Genomic DNA, 21,804 nt, shown 5'->3' on the forward strand with positions numbered 1-21,804 from the left:
AATTTAATTGTTTAATCTTTATTATTTTTCAATCTAAAGGATAAAAAAACAGTAAGAGTTTAAGAGAACACTGTTGCTTCAAGAATCACTTTGGAGAAGCAACACCCAAATACATTTTTAAAAGTATTTAAAAGTTAGTTACAATCATACCAGTGTATTTGGACAAAAGTGTAAATAGTATCTGCATTATTAAAATGTTCTTTAAGAATTGGACTAGTAAAGAATTTAAAATATATCATAAAGCAGAACTTAAAATATATCATAAAGCAGAAATTTAAGATTTATAGCAACAGCTGCTTATACTTTAGCACTTAATAGTTTTGTTTGTTCTCTCACATTTCACTAATGAGATACTTGATTGTATTGATATTTTTGTATGTTTCAATTGCCATTTCTATCCCTGTTATCCAAGCAGTGTAATTTTTGTCCCATTCTTAGAACATATATCTGACATCATTTGACTGTCCTGATCACATTAAGCATGATCAACTTACTGAGTTTAGGATTTGGACAAAAAAAATACCAAATTTTCAAGTTCTCATAGAGGGTCTAAGACAAAAATATTTTTTGTTGGAAGAATTTCCTAAATTACTAGCAGAACTTCCAAGAGAATTTGAAGCATTCAGGATGGGACCATTAGATTTCTCTTTTAGAAGCACATATTCCCACTTGAAGTATCTACAGCCTTTCTTGCTACTTTGGTGCCTGCCCACAGGACAACAAAAAAAGGCTTTGCCATGATTTGGACCAGAATTTGACACATAAAGTTTTTTAGCTCTTCGACCACAGTTACAGAGAGGGGGGGTTGGGTTTCCTTTTTTCACAGCTCTTACAGACTGGTTCAAGTTGACTGTAGAGTTCAGAATGGCAGGAGACACTTCGGGCAAATTGGAAGTTCTTAAAGGTAAGGAATGATCAAAAGATGCAGTTTTCTCTTGATATATAGCAAAAGACTGCTTTTTTGCTGGTGGGAATGTTTTTGGACTAGTTGGCTTTCTTTTAGGAACCTCTGAGGGAGTAGAAGAATTTCCAGTTAATGCTGATTGTGCTGAAATAGGGTTTATGTTTGCAAATGGTATCTTAAAAGCTGAAAAATTGGAAGTCTGCCTTTGTACTGTTCTTACATTATAAATAGTGGTATCAGGACTTTTGTAAACGATAGATTCTGGAGGTTCCACAGGTACTAGAGTGTTCTCCAAACTTTGATTATCTGAACTCATCACAGCCAATTGTTTCGGAATTGTTTTCTCTTCATATATTGTTAAAATATCTGTACTGGAGTCATCTCTGAACTGAGCACAGTCTGAATTTTTTTCAGATTGTGATTCTGGTATTAAAGCAACGTCTTCCCAGTCAGTCAGCAGAGATAAGCAGTCAGAACTAGTACTGATATCCTCACTAGAGATGTTAACTGAGGGGATGGTAGTGGAGACAAGCACCAGTCCTGACCCATGTGCTGGTAGGCTGGGTCTGACTGTACCCAGAAGGTGCCCACTGCCCAGTCTTTGCTGAGCACCTCCTGGCACAGTGCTGGGGAGCTGCCATGGCTGCTCAGGGGGAGCAGGGAATCTGCCAGTGGATGGTGTCAAAGTGCTCTGGGCTTGAGCATGTAACTCAGTCCTTAACCTGCTGCTAGGTACAGTGTAGATGTCTGAAGTGGAGTCAGTGCAAGTGGTCTGTTCTTCTGTTTGTACGTTAGAATTTATCTTAATTCCAGCAATACTGTTGTGTTTTTTCTCAGCCAGAGAGTTTGTTTCACAAATTCCATCTCTAGAGGTTTCAGGTCTGCTGTTACTTCCCAGTGGAGTCTTGTCAGTCAAGCTTGGTGTTCTGGAAATTAAATTACTCTTTGGCTGTGCCTAGGGAGCCCGTAAACAAAAGGACATTTTGGAAAGTGAATACCCAGAAGTTTTAGGAATCAATGCACAAAATTAATAAGCAACTTAAGAATGTTCAGTTCAATACACAGTCAAGATACTGAGATTACAATTTGAATAACTCACCTTTCATCTATATTCCAGGCTACAAAACAAGTAGAATGAGAGAGTACAGAGTAGTTACTAACCTGATCCAAAGACTTAGTAACCTTTAGCACACATCCATCACAAATCAGCCTCCAAGCAAGATGAGCAGTATTCCGAGAATCATCCAGCCCTACAAAAGTATGGCTTTATTAATGTCTTGTTTTTAAAGATGGTGGGGATAGTTCTTCTTAGAGGAAAAATGTAATCTAGGTAAGCCTTACATAAATGACAGGGATCCACAGCACTCTGACATACATTTATTTAGTTCAAAAAAAGTTCTGAAAATTCCCTGCACTGGAACATCTGAAGGACCAACCCACAGTTTTTTAAATCTTTGTTCTACTCTGTTAGTCATGAGAAAAGAAAAGAAAAGAAAAATTGCTGGTATTTGCTTACACTGTCCAGAGCTATCAGGTAAAATCCAAGTTTCCTTATCTTCCTCTGCCTCTTTTCTTTTGCACCCTAGCACTTCAGAAACTGATCTTGCTGAGCATGCACAATAGCACTAGGACAGATTTCAGAACTAAAGCAGACTCTGATCTTTGAAGCATCCAGCCCTTTCCTCTTTTGATGTTTTTGTTACACAGTACATTGCATAATCTGGAAACAATAGTTACTGTTTAGAGTAATGACTGGCTACTGCTATCTGCTTTAATTAATCTAACTAAAGCTAAACTAAAGCTAAACTAAAAGCTAAACTAAAGTTAAATAGTACTCACTTGTCTTTATATTTTTTTTAATTATTAAAATGAGGATCATCCTGTCATACTTACCAGAATGCTCCCGTCCTGCAAAAGCTATCCCCAAATCCTGCAGAGCACCACTCAGCCCCCTAGGCTTCCTATTATAGAAGGCCTAAGGAAAAAAAAACCACAGGTGCTTAACAAAAAGCATTTCAAATCTTTTTCACAGGAAATGGAAACTATTTCAGAAATATCACCTTATGAATAACAAATTTCACAAGGCAATTGTGCAAGTCGGGTACCTTCATGTTACAGTCAGGAAAAAGAAGCAGAAGACCCTAAGAGAGTCTCCAACTAACAAATCAGAATGGAAGGAACTGTGCATCCCTGCTCTGCATTAAATTAAACCATTCTGGTTTAGCTCTGGAGTCACTTACTTGCACTGCAAGGCTTCCATTGATGAATAATACCTCAAGATCTTCAAACTGTTGCATACTGCAAAGGCACAGGCATTGGTATTAAAAATAATTGTTACCTGAGAAAAACTGGGTATTGTCACTTGCTCCCAGTATCTCATATTATCATAAGAAAGGAGGATGCTCAGAAACCCAGTTCTGCTGCCTGGGTCAGGACAGGCAGACTCCTGGATCATGCTTTAAAAGTTTCCTTGGCTACAGAACTCTTATCACATCAGCCTCCATGTTAGAACTCTACCACAGTGTAAGCTGCATAATAAGGTACACATATGCAGCAATATAAGGAACCAAAAAGGGCACTTAAAACCAGGGAAGTTAGGAAGCAAGCAGAGCAAAAAAATGTCAGGAAAGGCAGCTCCAAAAATTCTTGTAGGATTATCATACACTTATCAACAATAGCACCACGTTGTCTTCCTAGCATTAAGATTTCTACTAAAATTCACACAGCTTTAGGGCTTGCAGTTTGTTACTGAGCCATAGCAATGTGGAAAGAAAACAAATTAGTTACTCTGGTCACTGAAACATAAACCAGCAGCTTGTAACCTCAGATACAATTAATCTTTGAGATTATAATAGGGGTATAAGTATTTCAGTTTTATCCATCTCCTCACCCTGTATGTTGCTTTGAGATCAATCCAGGAATTCAGAATGTCAGGTTTTCTCAGCTGCTTCCTTTTACACTCATACTGCAGACACACCCCCAGGTCCCAGTCTGCACAGAAAAAAATACAGATAATCCATCACTAAAGAACTGGCCTAAAATCCACATAAACATGCCTTAAAATCAGCATAAAAGGGCAGAGCTTTGCTGCAGTGGGACATTAGAAGAAGAATGCTTATTGTTGGTAAAGAATGACTTCAAGAACTCAAAGACTTCATGAAAACATAGACACCTTAGGAGTGGTGACACAGTTTAGGAACAGGGAGGGATGCCAGTCCCTTGTGACAAAGAGGTAGTGAACACACCAGGATTCAATAGATTTCATCTTTTCAGTCTTACCCTGATATTGCACATCTTTAATAACTAGTAACACGATTTTGGCTCCTTAGAAGTGAAGAGAGAATCTCACTAGCACCACCAAATGTTTTTTGTTGTATTGTTCCACGGAAAAAGCAAGTGAAAATTGTATTTACCTGTCCAAGTAACAAAGGCACATGGGTTTGTGTCTGAAGTAGAACAACTTGTTTTATCTGAACTGAATATAATTTTCTTCTCTTTTTGTATCTTGTGAATCCATTTCAAAAACTGTGATAAACAAATGTGTAGAGGGATGCCTTCATCCACTTGATTCTTTAGGGAACAGAACAAAAATGATGTGTCAGTATCTGCTGAAATTAATTTGAGATTTTTTTTCCTCTCTTTAGGTCTTGCGAGGCATGTTTAAGAAAAACAGGAAATAGCAACTATGGATGGGAGTGATACCTGCGTGATGCCAGTTAGTTCTGTGCAGAACTCGGAGAGGAGAGGATGCTCCTGGGGCTGGACGTAGGTGTGGAACTGGGACTCGATCTCTCCCGTTGCGGTGTTCAGCAGGACCGCTGGAAATTCAACTGTGACAAAAACAGCGAGAAAAAACCGCAAACAGACCCAGCACAGGAAGCCAGGCAGGTTAAAGCTGCTCACAGAAATTACTCCTCTTGCTTTAAGCTGGGGTGGGGACGCCCCCGGACACCCCTCACCCTCACCCCGCCACTCACTGATCTCGGGCCGCCGCCGCCCCGGCTCCGTCCAGCACGTGGCCTCGAAGTCGAGGACGATCAGGTACTGGAACCACTGACCCGCCGCACGCTCCCTGCTCCGCGTCCGAGCGCTGCTCCGCGCCAGTCCCAGCCGCCTGCGAACCGGCACCGCTTCAGCACCGGACCGGATCGGACCGACCCTCCCGGGCACCGCCACCGCTCCCCTCCCCGGTCCCTGAAGAGCCCCAGTAGGCGGCACGCCCCTCCCCGCCCCCCGGTGCCCCGTCCTGCACCTGGCCAGGCGCTTGGTGGCCATCCCGGCCCCTGCGGACGGGCGGCGACCGCACCCCCGCCGACACCGGTCCGAACCTCCCGCCGGGGCGGCGGCTCCGCCCACATCGGTGCTGCCGGCAGATCGGCTGCTCTGGCCTTGCCGCCGGGCAGGCGCGGGTAGCTGCGGGCCGAGGCCGCGTGGTGCGGGGCGGCCGGAGAGGCTGCGGTGGGGTCAGCGGCCTGAGCCCTGCCCGGGCCATGGCAAGGGCGGCCTGCGTGAACGGGTACAAAAGGCGGGCAGGAACCGCCGAGAAGGCGGGGGGATGGCAGGCGGCTCGGAAGAGGAGGAAGGCGGAGGAGAGCGGCAGCGGCAGCAGCAGCAGCAGCTGTGGCCCTGAGGTGAGCAGGGACCGTGCCCGGTGTAGTGAGGCAGCGATGCCAGCCCGGGGCTGCCGGGGTGATCCCCTCATAGCCCATGGGTGCTCCCCTCACATCCCCTGGCTGCTCCCCTCACATCCCTCAGGTGCTTCCCTCACATCCCTCAGGTGCTTCCCTCACATCCCTCGGGTGCTCCCCTCACATCCCTCGGGTGCTCCCCTCACATCCCTCGGGTGCTCCCCTCACATCCCTCAGGTGCTTCCCTCACATCCCTCAGGTGCTTCCCTCACATCCCCCGGGTGCTCCCCTCACATCCCCCGGGTGCTCCCTCAGCCCTCAGCCCGGCTCTTGCAGCAGCCGCGGTTTCCGGGCAGGCGCAAACCCGAACCTCCTCGGGAGGGTGGTCAGGGGGTCGGGACGGGTCCGATCTGCGGATCATGGCTGAGTCTCTACCCCGGGGGACGTGGGAAGGAACAAATGAACATTTTAGGTGTTACGCATGTACCGTGAATCAGTTTTCCAGAGTAGGCCTTGAGAGGAGCCCTGTTCCTCTCGGCACACTGACCCCAGGGATTCCAACCAACTCCTCCGGTTTCCACCTCACGGTGACACCGGGGTGCAGCTTGCCGAGTGCCCAGCTTGGGACAAGTCAGTGCTGATTGTGACTGTTTAGAGACTGAAATTCCTGTGGCTGGCAGTAGCCTTTGCTGGGTGGAATAAAACTGCTGCAGTCTGGCTGGGGTTTTTTTGCAAAGCTGTAATGAGGCTGTGTTGCAAACGACGGTGTCCTTACTTATTTGTCTAACTTGGGATGAGAGATGAGGGAGCAGCAGTCACACCACTCTGTGTTATTATCACCTGGTGATTTTTTAACCATTTGAACCACAAAGGTTGTCACCTCTGTTTAGCTTCCTACCCAATGACCAGTGGCTTTAAAATGCCTCAGATCAGTCCAGGCTCTGCAGGAATTAAGGAGCACAAAGCTTGTTAGTGCGGTGAGGGGAACACAACTTCTGGTACTTAGAATCATAGAATCATAGAATTGGCTTGGTTGGAAGGGACCTCAGAGATCATCGTGTCCAACCCTTTTACCACCGTTGCAGTTCCCAGCCCATGGCACTCAGTGCCACATCCAGGCTCTTTGGAAATATCTCCAGACACGGAGAATCCACTACTTCCCTGGGCAGCCCATTCCAATGTCTGATCACCCTCTCCGTAAAGAAATTCTTCTTGTTTGTCTTATGGGATTTGATATTCTGTAGTGTTCAGTGGTGGGGTTGTTGTTTTTTTTTCTGCTCTGTGCTTTGATTCTTTCATCACCTAAAAATTTTTCAGAGGTCAAAGCAGCTCCATTGGAACAGGCCACATGGTCTGTGGAGGTCTCCAAAAATTATGCATTTTCTTGCTGGTTAGCTTTTAGAATTTGTGCATTTAGGCTTAAAGAACTCTTGTGTTGAACTGTGTGTTACATTCTCCATCTCATCTGCTCCGTGCCTGCTTTCTGCAGTTTTCTAGGATTTTACTGCAACATCTCTTTTCCTGCAGGGGTCAGCAAACCCATCTGCCAAAACAGATCACAAAATGGAGATGAAGTAAATGGGTTTCAGCAAAATCTTATGTGAACTGACTACATATAACACTTTTATAAACGCCCAAAGCTTTATAGAAGCAAGTGGGCAAGAGCTGATCACATTTGCACATCAGAGCTTAATGCCTCCATGCTGCATATATCTACTAACACTAATCTTTTGTTTAATAATTTTTGAAGTTAGATTACCTGGGCTTCTGAAATACTCGTTGTGCATTTTAATATTAAATTGTGGAAAGAGAACTTTCACCTGTAATGAGTAAAAGAGTCATTTTAAATGTAGTTGTTTCCAGAGCATTTGTGGCTGCCCCATCCCTGGAAATGTTCAAGGCCAGGTTGGATGGGGCTTTGAGCAGCTTGATCTGGTGGGAGATGTCCCTGTCCATGCAGGGGGGGTGGAACTGGGTGATCTTTTAAGGTCCCTTCCAACCCAAATCAATCTGTAATCAGATACTCATACAAACAGTACATACTTTCCTTCTGCCATACAGCTAAGTGATTTTTCCATGAACTTAGTGATTACTTAAAACCTTTCTTTACCAGTGTTTCCCTTTTTACAGGAGAAGTCATCTCACTTGTCAGCAGCTTTATTTGGTGAGGACTGTGAAATCAGCCGTGAGCAGCTCTATGAGTTGTTGAAGTTTGCAGCTCTGGGAAAAGGCCACAATGCAACCCAGCCCAGGTATGACTTGCTCATGTTTAGGAATGCAGCCACCCTGTGTCCTGAAGTGTGGTGAATATGTACCCAAAGGAATACTTGCCATGCTGGCTCTGGAATCCTTGCAGTGCAGCTCCCACAGTGACAGCCTGTCTCATGTAGATACAGTTGCTAGATTTGGCCAGATACCAGAGTTCTTCTGACAAAAACTACTACTTCATAGTGTTGTTTCATGCAGGTACCAAAAAGTAAACAATTTTGTGGAACAGAAGCAGCTTCACATACTAACAAGTGAAATACCATGTTAAAAACTTCAGCACAATACAAAAATATTAACATGGTTCATGTCAGGTATAGTTGAAACAGGGTATTCTGGAGTGTTTTGGGAAAACCATTTTAATCACTGCCTTTTTTCAGAGGATATGAGGATCCTGAGGAGGATATGTAACCTTGGATAGCAAAAATGTGATGAAAAGTAATGAATCTTGAAACTCAAGGCAAGAATGATCCCACTTCAGGTTTTTTGGGAATAGAAAATGATATTGTGAATTTTTTTTTTGATGCATTAATTCACCAGAGTGCATCACTATGGCTGAAGTCACTTGTGTATTCACATGCTGCTGCATATAAATAAGGCATAAGTGTCTTGAAATGGCACTGCAATAGTGCTGCTGTAATTCATTCTTTCTCTGTCTCACATTATGTTGCTTTCAGGAATTTGTTTGAGATAAGCTCTTCCAATTGAAGTCATTTGGCACTTTGCCATTTATTGACTTAAAAGCTGGGCTGCTTCCAAGTTTGTTTTTGAAAGTGCTTGATAATTGTTTTGCTTTGATTTTTCTTTTTTTTTTTTTTAAACTGCAGCTGGTGCCATATTTATCACCAAAGCCACCTGGCTGGGGTTGTGGTTATTGTTCTACATGAAATGAGCCAGCTCCATTTCTACAAATTCTATTTGCAGTTCAAACACCTCAGGAAAGTCTTCAGGCATGTAAGTCCCCAGTGCTGTCTTCTGAACTTCTTCCAGTCCTGAAACCATGTCCCAGGCACTGATTGCTGCAGTGAAATCACTGCCTTTTCCAACAGGAAGTGCCCATCTTTGACTCTCAAAGCAAATGAGAGAGGATCTATTTGTAGCCTTTGTCAGCTCAGAACAAAAGCCAAGGCTTTGATATTAGAAACAGATTTTCAAGACTTATGTTCTTTGAAGCCTTACCAGGTGAAACCCATATTGATGTTTCAGTCTCTGACTGCCTCCCACCTCTTCAGGATGCCACTGAGATTAAAAATACTCTGTTAATTTGGAATTCATGCTTGAGTGAGCGAGGAGACTCTAAGTAGAATTATGCTGTTCCCACTGGTTAAAAAAATTTCACTTTTGTTATTTGTGCTTTATGTCAAGTTTCTCCCATTTCCCCCCCAAAATTATTGAAAAGGACTTTTTAGTTTCTGAGTTACAAGCAACATTTTTGAAGGAAGGAAGAAAGAAAAACATTTCAATTCAGACATGTAGAGAATCTTCCCTGAACTGCAGCAAATGCAAATCACCACTTAAGTGGAAAGTCTGGAACTTGCTTTAGTTTCTGTCTAAGAAAGTCTTGAGATTTGCCATCTTGATTGTATCAGGTGAGGCAAATCTCCCTTAGCACAAAGAATCCTGTATCCTCTGGCTTTAAAACAGGTTTGGTTTGTGTTGGGTTTTCTTCCTTCCTTGCAAAAACACCAAACATATTTCCACTCCTTCATCCAGTCTCCTCTTGGCTGGTTTGGGGATTAAGAAACATCTCATTTGCTTGATACTTCTGCTTCTTTTTCACATTTTTTCCCAGAAATTCATATTAAAACCTTCCACTAACTTCCTAGCCAGCCTGTACGGAGAAGGAGCAAACCCAAAACCTCAAGAGGCTGCACAAGGTATCTTATTTGTTTTGCATTGTCTCTTTTTAACCACAGTGATTCACTTTCAGCAGTAATTTCTGCCTTTGCATCCTATGAGATCCCAGTGTCCTGCTCTGGTAAACTTGTTTCCACAGGAAAATGTACAGTGGCTTAAACCAGGAGATGAGTGACCCTAACTAGTTCAGTAACTCCTGTGGGAATTATTGTCACAAGGAAATGTACAAAGCAGAGAGAAAGTTTTTCATATGCTTACTCCAAACTTCTGGCACTTAGTTACCCATTTTATGTTTATTTTAAGATTAATCTAATAAAAGATAGAGATACACATTTGATTCAAGCTAAGTGTTTGTCCATTTTGTTAGTTTTCTTTGTTATACTGAGCAGCAAACAAGATAAAGAACAGGTGTGTTGACTGATTTCCTATTTTTATACTCTTCAGAGGTGACTGTAACCCAGCAGGCTTGTACAAAACTTGCAGGAGACCACAATGTGAACTTTACTTTGTTAGAAGTGTAACAGAGGATCTTGAATTCAAGTCCTAAGTGGGAGAATGAGTAGCTGTTCCTGTCAGTGTATTGACAGAGGCTTTGTCAGTAGCATCAGCATCTTCACAGACCTGAGATTTCAGGTATATTTTTCTTTTAAGTACAGTCTGCAGAGAGTCACTTACAGGATAATTTAACCTTGCATAGCTGTGGATTCTGGTGTCAGTTCAGTGCTTCCTTCTTTGTGAGCCACACTTAGAGCACATTTTCTCCTGATAATATTTACAAGAGAGAATTTCACAGAGAAGGGAGAAAAAAAAACCCTTGTACAGCATGCATGAAATAACATGATTGTGTTGTCATGCTTACGAGGCAAGTTTGTTCTCTCTGTTTCTGAAAGGAATATGAGACAGAGTCTTGTGATGTGACTTGCCTCTGAATCAGCCAGCAGCATCAGTAGCTGAACAGGGAAAAGATTCAAGTATTCAAGATGCAAGATTCAAGTGTCCTCAATATCAAGTATATATGGTTTATACCCTGTATACATGCATGTATTATTGTGTATTAAAATTATGTGTAGGTATCTTAAGCAGTGTGTGTGTATATATATACACACAATAAGTGAGGTATAAACTGTAGATAGATAAATAAATATAAACTGGGGATGGATAGATAGATAGATAGATAGATAGATAGATAGATAGTAGATAGATAGACAGAGAGACAGATAGACAGACAGACATCTCCCCAATTTACTGTTCCAGGTAGTGTTTTCCTTTGTAATGCTGTACCCTCATAGTGTGCTTCCTAATGCAGAAAACTGACTGTGAGTAGGGAGTGCTAACTGAGCTTGACAGATGCTTCTGTACTTTACAGGTTTGACTTCTACTAGCAGTGAATGTACTCCTGAGAGCTCAGACTTGCCATGTGATCCCATCATTCAGAAATATGGAGAAAAAAAACAAGGCCTTACTAGCTACATGTTAACTTTAGAAGAGCAGAAGAAAAATGGCTATCCCATAAAAGGTTGGTTTCTGAGGGCTTTTGTCTGGTTGTTTTCTTGAGGTTTGTTGTTTGTTTTTTCTTTTAACTTGACAGTTGGTGATATCCATGGTCATATAAGATGTTCAGTGAGTTTTAGAAGAGAGAGGTCTGTTGCTTATTTGTGGGTATCTTCTCATTCTAGGCTCTCCTGGATGTAAGGGCTATGTAGATACAGAGTGCCATCAGCAGAGGACAGACAGCAGCCCCCTCTTTGGTCTGGACTGTGAAATGGTAAAAATACATCTGTGTGGCTTTACAAACTGTAGTCAAGCAACCAAACTCCTACCTACTGTTCCAAAGTGAGCCAAGCATCCTGTGTGTTTGTTTAGTCACTTCTGGTATAGCAATACCTGCTGCCAGTCCCTTACTGGTGATAATGCAGCATGGGTGGGCTCAGGCTCTGGTGACAAGACAGAAATGTTCTCTTGAGCAGTGCAGCACAGATCTCAGTTCTGCAGTGGCTGTCAGAGCTGCAGCTGGATCTGCCAGGCCCATCTGCAGTGCTGCAGTGACCTGCAAGACAGCTGTGAATCTTTACCTCCCAGCCCTCCCTAAAGTTTGGGAGAGATATTCCCTATCACAGATCTTCCCTTCAGCCATCACAGTTATGCTGGCAGCAGGCTGTGATGAAGATTCCTGCTCTGGTACAGGTTTGATCTTGCAGAGATGTGCATCAGCACAGAGTAACTCATGGTACAGCCTGGGCTCTGCTGTTCAATTTCATCTCTTCTCTGCTGAGGATGCTCTCAGGATCCTCACTGATGTCTCAGTAACAACGCTGCAGAGTAGAGCACAGCCCTGTTCTGTGGAATCTGCACTTTTTTGTAGTGGTTTTCTGTGTATTGTGTTTGCCTGCCTGTTTGCTGTCCTTATAGTGGGCACTGAATTAAAATGAAGCATACCCCAGCAGTGGCTGGGAGGGGTAGATTAAAGTGCAGTAACTCCTCAGTGGTGATGCTGGCTGCAGCCAGAGCAGATGTGAGCTCTGGTTTTTGAGTGGCAGCATCATGGTGACACAAGAGCTGTCTCTGCTTCTTCCTGACAGTGTCTGACTGCAAAAGGGAACGAAGTCACTCGTGTCTCACTGGTGGATGCACAGGGTCAGTGCCTCCTGAATGAACTGGTCAGACCTGAAAGCACAGTGGTCAACTACTGCACCAGGTGACTTGCACATAAGTTTCTTCTCTCTTTGTCTCTAAGAGCTGCAACCCTTTCAAATTAACCTTGTTACATGGGGCCTTTCAGAAGACTTTTGTTTTCCACAGATGTCTGCTGCATTCTACTGTGTGCTGATACAGCTCTTGCTGTGTGATTAGAACAGCCACTGTTATGTGTACACTGCTACATGGTGCCTCTGCATGGCTTTATCATTCTGCAGCACTGGAGGAAAAGTTTTGCTACAGACTGATCCTACACTTTACAAGTTACTCCTTACTTCTCACTGAACTAGATACAGGGTTAGCCTGCAGGACTACAGCCTGCATCTCTCTACTCCACAGCTAAGTTTGCTCATCTGTAAAAAATTAATAGAGCAGCTGATCAGCTTACACACAGCTCTAGGGCTGGGCTCAGGATTGTAACAAAAGCAGGAAAAACTGACTTTTGTCTTCTCCAAAGCTTAGCCTGGCTTCATGCAGAAGATGAGGAGCCAGTCCCCTTGGGTTACTTGGAAGCATCTCTTTCCATCATCACTCTTGCAGTATCTCCTTACCCATGCTACCTACTGTAAAGAACTGCATCATTTAAGAATAAGTTATATTTGAGAGAGAAGCTTTTGAAGAAGATGTGATAGCACTCATACTCATTTAATTCCTGCAGCATATCCTCATGTGGGATCAGAAAGCAGTAAATAGCTTTCTGTCCTTGTTACACTGTGTTCATATTTGACATGCTCTGCTTGCAGAGTTCTCCAGTAGGTGCTGTTGCTAATGTGTTGCTTTGACCTCATCCAACTTTTTTTTTTTTTTTTTAAGATTCTCAGGAGTCACAAAGAAAATGCTGCTTCCAGTGAGAACAAGACTGCCAGACATCCAAACCAAACTGAAAAAAATGCTTCCCCATGATGCAGTATTGGTTGGTCATTCTTTAAATGCTGATCTTCAGGCTTTGGAAGTGAGTGTGCCTTGAAGAGTGTTTTTCTCAACCCTGTGATAACTCATTGCAGACCTTAAAACTTTTTAACAGTTCCTCTTTTTTGTTAATGAATACTTGTTAAATGCTTCTTATTATGAATAGCTTTATGTCTTTAACCATTTTAAAGAGAGAGACTCTCCTTATACCTGTAAAACTTTCAAAGGGCTGTTCAGAACCCAAAGGAATGGAGGAGTCTGTCCAGACATAGATACAGTTGCAACAGAAGTTTTGCCTCTCTGCTTCAGCCAGCTGCTTTTGATAGCTCTGTCATGGAAGGATTTGAATTCCTTTCTCTATTATTGAATCATGTTTTATCTTTCTAAGACAATCTACATCTTCCCAACAGAGTGCTAAAAAGGAGAGTTGGGCTCATTTTATTATTCCCATCTGCTCTCTCGTTGTGGAGCAGTCACCCATCAGTGAGAAACTGGCAACTGAAATGAAAAGCCAGAGGCACAGATAACACTGGAGTTACTGCCCAGTTCTGTCTGACTGATGTTCTTAAACTGGTGATGTTTTCTTTCCTTCAGATGATCCACCCCAGTGTTATTGATACTTCACTGCTTTTTGCCAGAAATGAAGGTCGAAGATTCAAGCTGAAATTTCTAGCCAAAGCTGTTCTAGGGTAAGATTATTACTGTATTGTCATGGGAAGCACCAGAAACTGTCAGGTGCAAGTCAGAGGGTTTTGCTTTTCTACTAATAGCATCAAAGTTACTATTTTTTCTGTAGCAATACCAGTGTAGTGACTTGGAGAGCAACAAAGATGCTGACTCACACAAATGAGATCCATTGCTCTTAGCAAGAAAGGCTGATGAATAGAAGTATGACTTAATGGCTGATGTGATACTCCTAGGTGTATGACTCCTGGGTAGTATGTGATACAGTTCTCACCACTCACATAATGAACATTAATACTCTGCAGGGCCAAACTTCACTTAGTGTGAGGCTGCCTGTCTGCCTGTGTGCAAATTGTGAGCTGGGTCAAGGAATGAGTAAAATTGAAAGCAGTTGTGCATCAGAATGCCAGTTATTAACATTGCTTCTGTCAAACAGTGCTTTTGCTCAACATTGCAACAACATTTCTTGCAGTAACTTTTGGGAGTATTTCACAAGAATGCTGCTGCACAGAACTGAAATCCTTTTTGGAAATTATTTTGCCTGAAAAGGACCCAGTTTAGAAAAGACAGAATGTTGGTCAGTGTGGAAAAGCAGATAACCTGCCTGTACACCTAATTTTGGTGCCCTAGGAAGGAGATTCAGTCTGAACAGAAGGTTGGGCATGATCCTGCAGAAGATGCCAGAGCTGCATTGGAATTGGCTCAGTTCTTCATTGAGCAAGGACCAGCAAAGGTAACTACATCTAATTAGGTTTTCTGTCCCATGGCAGAGTGTGCAAGCTGTGCTTATAAAGGAGAAATAACCCTGATATTCCTGCCCATCCTCTTGTTGATATAAGAGAAAATGGAGCTATGGCAGAGGCCTCAGTTTTGACAGCTTGTTACTTTCAGCATTTATCCAGGTATCATCATAACCTGGAATGTTCCAGGTTTCAGTAGTCAGACACTGATGAGAATCAGCATTGCTGCTGGTCTTGAAGAGGGGCATTGGCTATAGAAGGATTCAGATGCTTCCAGCCTACAGGACTCTGTTATTTTTTCCAGATGAAAGGAGTGAGAGACTTTGTATGTTATGGCAGTGAATCAGCTGCTTTTATGAGTCTCTTGCTTGTGTTGTCAATTTCTGAGAGAACTTTTTTGGAGATGATTGCTGGTTGATGCTGTGAGTGCTGCATGCTTGAAAATGACAACAGAAAATAATAAGGCAGGAAATTAAAGCCTGTGTTTCATCATTGCTGTGCAGTGTGCCTAAGTGACTCATGGAGAAAGCACATGCTTTTTGGTTAGCTACAATTATCTGAGATAAAAGCCAACCACTAACCTTCCTTCCCCAAGGTAGCAGAACTAAACTTGGAGATGCTTCTGATGACTGAAAAACAGGCTGAGGCCTCACAGAAGAAAGCTGCTTTTCAGCCAAGAAGATGGAGAGTCCAGAAACAGTTGAAACAGCCTCCACATTTACCCAAACCATGGTAATAAGATTCTCAAATATGCATGGTTTTCATCCAGCTGGATTCTCAGTGAAATCAAAGAAGTATGTTACATTTTTCAGAAGCCACCAGGCTCTTCAGAGAGACAAATAATTGAAACATAGTACTGAAAAACTTTCAGAACTTGCATTTTCTAGGCCTCTTTCAGATTTCTTTGTAAATTTTATTTTTTCTGTGACAAGCACTTCTCAAAAGCTTTTAATTATCAATAATATTGGTAAGTACCATGACTCACAGCTTTCTTCTCTCTGCTAGTTTTTTAGACTGCTTGCAAGTGGCTGGCCAAAAACCCCTCCTTTTGGGCAAACAGGAACGTGAGTCTCCTGGCCTGTGTCAGAGTAACCCGAGCACTTCAAACAAGCAGGTGAATGGACTTAGAGTGGGTTGGTCTAAGCAAGCATCAAAGGAGTTCCAAGTTCTGGTTCTGGGGGTGGGTAGATGAGTCCTATTTTAAAAAGCTGAGTGACAGTACTGTTGGCAATAGTGTTAATTCCAGGTTAGCTGAATCCATCTCGGAAATGAGCTTTGATCCTCTGCATCCTCTCATGACTCACTAAAGAATAATTTCTGCCTGAGGGCTTCCTTGGACAAAAATGAAAATTAAAGATAGAAATTAAGTACAACAGTTTTGTGTCTGATGTTTTGCAGTGCAATTGTATTTCTCTTGGCCTTTATACTCTTTTCCCTCCAGATCCTTCAGAGAGCCTTAGAAGATGTTCCCCTGTCCTCATTCAGCATCATTCAGTTCAGTTTGGATCCAGAGTACATTGCATCTCCCCTCGTTGCTGAACTTTGTGAAAAGGTACTGTGTGTTTGAGAACTGTCTGCGTTCCTGAGCTTAGAATGAGATGTTATTTATCTGGAGATACCCACCAGTGTTAGTTCCTTTGCTTTGCAAAGTTCCTTCTCTAATCTGTGTTCCCACAGGTGAGGAGCAAGCTGACTGACATGCTGACAATTTATGCAGGTCCTTTTGAAGAAGGCTTTTGCCTGAAGTCTGTGAAAAAAGAATTTGGGAGGTGTGGACCAATCCAGTCTCTTACAGTGGTAACTGAAACATACCAGGTGAGGCACACTCCAAGCACTGGGCTTGCTGACAGGCATGGAAGGTCTGAGTAATCTCTTGGAGAAATAGGGATTAGAATGACTGAAATATCAGTTATTCTGTTGGGGTTTTTCTTCTGGTGGTTACAACCACTCAGAGTCTCCAGAAGCTGCTGCACACAATGACAAGAGCACATACAGCTGTGTGGCTTAACTGCCCTGTTCCAGCTGTAGGGCTTTGAGTATTATAGAAGCTGAGATGCATTTTGTCCCTCTTGAGAGAACTGATATGCTAAGGCCTTTAATGAGGAAAATAAGTAATTGATGAGCTAATTGAAGGATGGTTTTAACAGGATATGAAGTGTCATATATATTGCCCCCAAATCTTTTTATATTCTATTTTTTAAAGAGAACACAACTTTATTAAGATCTGGCTTTTAAAAAGGGAAGCCTAATGTGTCTTACTGATAAGCCTGAAGTATCTTATCATTCTGTTTCAAGCCCTATGTCTGTATCCAATACGAAGTGCTGGAAGCTGCCCAGCTTGCTGTGGAAAGCCTGGATGGAGCTGAGGTAGCAGGATCCTGCATTAAGGTAAACAATGCAAATAAATAACAAAAGCCAAAGATCTGCTGAGCACAGGAATAGCACCCAGTGGCTCTTTCAGCATTTGCTCATAGCACAGCATCTGGGCAAATGCTGGCTGGTTGTGCTGCTCCCATCTCCCTGGGTACAATTTTGGGCCACTTACAATAAAAAGAAATTGTTTTAGCCCTCTTTTTTTTCCTGGCTGTCAGCAGAAGGGAGTTAGAAAGCATTCTGACCTCTACCTGCAGATTTAACAGGAAGAGACAAGTAACAGGGTGCTTCAATGCCATTTACAAAGGATGGAGAGGGGGTTGTCTTGATTTGTAGTTTCTGCATTACAAATATGCTCCCTCCTCCTTTTCCATGACTATTTGTTAGTCTTCATTAGTCATATTTTCTCAAGGGAGGGAAAATGGCTTTTCAGCTTCTTGTAATGGGAGAAAATAATTTAAAAAGAGGCTCAGAAGACAGGGGGGGTCTGATGTGTTTGTTCCTGCTGAATCCACCCCAGGTTCAGAGACCTGTCAGTGCAGCAATGCTGGACTGTGATGTTCTGATAAAGGAACTAGAACTGGATGTGGAGAATGAAGGCGTCATTTATGTGGCTGGTCTCAAGAAGTCATTAACAGAGACAGACCTGCAGGAAGAATTCAGCCAGCTGAAAGACCTGGAAACACTGTTCCTGCCAAAGGATCTCCAGAGTGGAAAGCACAGGAAGTGCTGTTTCCTCAGTAAGTATCTTCACATACACCCTGCTTATTTCCTTCCATAAGTTCATTCAGCAGCCCTTGGGACTTTGCACAGAGAAAGCAAGATCTACTGCAGCACTTGTGTTCTGACTGCTGGTGTATAAAACACTTTGGTGAAAGCATCTGTTGTTTAGGAGGGGCAGTTTACAGCTAAATAGTCAAAAGGACAAAAAAATAATTTAAAAAACCCTTTATTTAGAAAAGTTCAGGATAGTTTATTGGCTTTGGTGCCTCAGTGTGAGGGGTGGCTACTGTGCAGCTTCACACAGGCAAGTTCTGACCTGTAAAAAGGTGAGGAGAACAACTGGATGAGTGTTGCTGCAGATAACTGGCACATCTAGTCTGATGTTTACCTGTAGCAAGACAGTTCCTGCTGGCTGCATGGATTTTAGCTTTTCATCTCTCTTGCTCCACATCTCTAGCCCTGCCCTACAGGTGTCAAGGAACAGGGCAGCAGCAACACTGCCAAAGCATCTTCCTCTTCTCTTTGTGTTTCAGAATTCCAGAAATCAGAGAGTGCTGTGGATGCCCTTGAACTTATAAAGAGATGGACTGTGAAGGGCAGCAAGCTAAGGAGTAGGAATGCTCTTGCTTCAGGTCACCTCTGGAGATGGATTTGGCAAATGAATCACAGCAAGGGGAAGCAAGGAGGATGCATCTTACATAAGAAAATGGAACAACTATCTGTGTCTGTGAGTTTAAGGCTGTGTTGATGTTCATTGCAGTCAGTGAGGAGGTTCTGCCCTGGGAACCAGGAGTGATCACTTTGAGCATTAGGTGCAGAGCTGCATGTAACAGAAGGGTCTCCTTGTGCAGGATCAGTACCCACAAGGCAAGAAGAGGTAATACGTGAGACAATGTGATAGTTACAGGGTTCTGTAGAACCATAAAGAAAGCCCAGCAGAGCTGCTCAGGGCAGTGAGTGATGCTACAGAAAGTCTCCACTTGAGAACAGAGCTGTGTACAAGTGTAGCAAGTGGTGAGGGCATCAGAGGGAGAGGTGACAAGTTGTGTAGCTGTACAGAAAGAAGAGCTCTAGTTGTTCCACTGGAGGAAGCTGTAGTGGCTGTAGAGGCGCTGCCCAACACCAGTAACAGAACCAGTTTGATCCCTGACACTGCCCCAGGGTCAGCCTCACCACACACTTTTTAACTGTGGTTGCTACAGATCTGCAGGTGAATTGAGGTTTGGATGTGCATATTCTGTTGTGCAGGAGCAGGATCTAAGGAAAAAGGTGAAGAAGTTAGACCACCATATCAAAAAGCTTTACAGAAGTCTGCAGGATAACACCCTCTGCGTTGTTCTCTTTCCTGGAGTGAACAGGTAACTTGCCACCTATTTTGTAAAGAGACAAGGAAATAGCCAAATACTTTTATCTCAATCTATTAAAAAATTTAAACCCTGCACAAGGAAGTGAAAGGCTGAGAGCAGGCCTGAATAAGCCAGTGTACTTAGTTTGACTTTCATGTTAGGTCAATAAAACCTGCACAGTAAGTTGTGCCTATAAGCTATGCCTGATCCAGAACAGGATCCCCTCTCCCTCTCTCTTGCTAACAAGAACCACGCCGAATTATCCTCTGTACCACTCAGTGTCCCTGGAAGGGAGCTGCATCCCAAGCCAAGAATATATTTAGGCTTAATGCCAGTGGCAACCATTTCAGGAACTGCTCTTCGTGTGATTTGCTCCAATTGTTTCTAATGACTTTTTTTTATTTGTTTTAAAGAACTTTTTAGAGGGTTTTTGTTGGTTTTTTGTTGGTTTTTTTCCTTTAAATTATCTTCTGATATAAAGGACATTAAGTTATTCACACACACCCCCAAATAATATACAAAATGAGACAGCAGCAATTCCTACCTTATTAGAGCAGGGCTGCCTGCATGTAGCTGTTTCAGGGGTACAACTGAATCAGTTCTGCATTTCTGAGCAGTCATTTGCCTCTTCTCTGCACCACTGTCACCTCAGTGACTTTGCCTACTGCCCACTTTACTGGGAAAGTTCTAGGACAGGATGGCCATGGAGTTACAGTCCCCACTGTGTCTCTCTTGCAGCAAATCACAGGGCTCCTCAGGTCCAAATTTACTTCTGCAGGGCAATCTCAGCCTCAGCACAGCTTTGCCTATTCTCTCACATCTCCAAGGGGTGGGAATCCCTTTAGCAGAACAGGTGGATTCAGGAGCCTGCAGCCAGGAGGTGCCAACAGCAGCTCCCAGAGCCCACACTCAAATCTCTCAGGCTGCTGAGGGGCTGGAAGGCAGCTCCAGCCCTGGCCTGGGATGGGTCTCTTGCCAAGTGAGGTTCCTCTACTCCTGTTTCCCAGAAGATTGTCCAAAAGAGGCTTTGTGCTTAAAAAAGAATGCCAAATAATTCTTGAGGGTGGGGAAGGAAGAAAGAAAGAAACAAATAATAAAAAAAACAACAAACACTTTTTAATCTATGGCTAGACCAGTAAGTGTATGTGCATCAAGGCTACCCTGAACAGAACTAACACACCTCTTGTTTGTGTTGCAGCATGCATGGCTCACAGTCTGGCCTTGGTCTGATGGGAATAAAAGCTGATGGAGGGAGGAGTGCTTGTTAAACTGCCAAGTTTTTAAGCAAAGTCTTTTGTTAAGATATTTTTAAATACTTTAAATATTGATGTCTTTGTAAAGATCTCTTACCATATAAAAACAATAGGCTTGCACACTGTATCTTTCTGCTACAAAGGCTAAAAATAAAAGCTATTCAAAGCATCTTAAAGCACAATTTCCATTAACCCCTCTGGCTGTGTTCCTTGGCATTTGGGGAGCCAGGGATGAGGAATGCTCCCTAGAAGCTGATCAGCCAGGGCCTGCTGGATGGAACTCAGGGACAGATGTCCCAGCTGGGCTGTCTCCCCTCAAACATGCACAGCCTGACCACTCCAGCTACTGTAGTACCTGCAGCAGCTGCTCAGCAGTTAAAAGCTGTCCTTGGGAATTGTGTGGATTTCTGGAAATGTGCTGTGCCAGCCCTGAAGCAATCGCTGCTTTCTGGGAAAGTCCTGTACTTAGTCCATGGAAAAAAGGAATTAGTAATTCATCCTTCTTGGACAATCTCCACATTCTCCTCCCTCCCTGACCACCCCACACACAAAAAAGACAAAGTTACACTGTGACTGTGGGAGGGGCAAGGGCCATTTTAAGGGAAGCACATGGGTGTGTGAACCTCAGAGATCACTCCCAGCAGGGAGGTGCAGCAGCAGGATAAGGTGATTTGCAGCCCTGTGCATTGCAGCCATTGCCACCTGAATAAAAAGGCTGCTTGAGAAGCTCCTGGTAACACCTGGAATTGCCAAGCATGAGGACAGCAATGAGAGCATTCAACAATCAAAAAAATAGAAAAAAAATGTTAAATAAAAAAGGTTTGAATATAAGACAAGGGATTTCTTGATATGCATTAGAATAAGCTGACATCAAGCTGAAATAAGTTACTCCAGAAATTATTAAATACAGCTGATAGAATATGTGCTTTCTCTTGCTCACCCTTTTACTTCCCAACCCCAAGTTTATGTCACTGGTCCGTTGAGCTCTGCCAGCTCCCAAGGTCTGACTGCCCCAGCACTCATCCTGCTAGGAATCTGCTCTTGGGACTGTTCACATCCAGCATCTCCTTGCAGCCACTGGCACTGTGAAGTTGAAAAAACCCAGACAGTTCTCATTCCATGCACTTAAAAATGATGTTGTCACCTCCCTGTGAGGACTAAGCAGAATTTAATGAGCATCCAGGATTCCTGCTTGAGAAATTCTGGAGAAGACAAACAAAACTAGCAAGAGTCCTAGTTACAGGCATGAAAAAATACTTAATTTGTCCTCTTTTAATTGAAAATGTAAAAAGGACTTCAGCTTTAAATAAAACATTTGTACAAAGCTTGAGCACAAAAAAAGTGAACACTGTGTCATTATGTAAACACCACAACTGTTACTCATTTGTTCAGCAATGCACAGAACCCCCTGCAAGTTCCCTTTCCAGT

General features: G+C 43.1%; 1 protein-coding gene and 1 long non-coding RNA gene across 2 annotated transcripts; one reads left to right on the top strand and one right to left on the bottom strand.

Annotated features, from left to right (window-relative positions):
* Window positions 1-5,339: 5,339 nt before the first annotated feature.
* REXO5 (RNA exonuclease 5) lies at window positions 5,340-20,552 on the top strand. The gene is made up of 19 exons (XM_030459516.1): window positions 5,340-5,535; window positions 7,663-7,784; window positions 8,625-8,751; window positions 9,590-9,674; window positions 11,021-11,170; window positions 11,331-11,419; window positions 12,234-12,349; window positions 13,162-13,300; window positions 13,852-13,946; window positions 14,572-14,674; window positions 15,277-15,413; window positions 15,687-15,795; window positions 16,123-16,233; window positions 16,359-16,496; window positions 16,977-17,069; window positions 17,575-17,794; window positions 18,311-18,504; window positions 19,026-19,135; window positions 20,322-20,552. The coding sequence occupies exons 1-19, from the start codon at window positions 5,395-5,397 to the stop codon at window positions 20,389-20,391; spliced, it is 2,349 nt and encodes a 782-aa protein (XP_030315376.1). The 5' UTR covers window positions 5,340-5,394; the 3' UTR covers window positions 20,392-20,552.
* LOC115599132 lies at window positions 17,988-20,360 on the bottom strand. Its single transcript, XR_003988152.1, has 2 exons — window positions 19,668-20,360; window positions 17,988-19,034 (listed from the first exon to the last, which is right to left on the bottom strand). It is a non-coding gene; the product is annotated as an uncharacterized LOC115599132 (long non-coding RNA).
* Window positions 20,553-21,804: the final 1,252 nt, after the last annotated feature.

The sequence above is a fragment of the Calypte anna genome, chromosome 14 (genome assembly GCF_003957555.1).
Source record: "Calypte anna isolate BGI_N300 chromosome 14, bCalAnn1_v1.p, whole genome shotgun sequence".
NCBI classification, from domain to species: domain Eukaryota; kingdom Metazoa; phylum Chordata; class Aves; order Apodiformes; family Trochilidae; genus Calypte; species Calypte anna.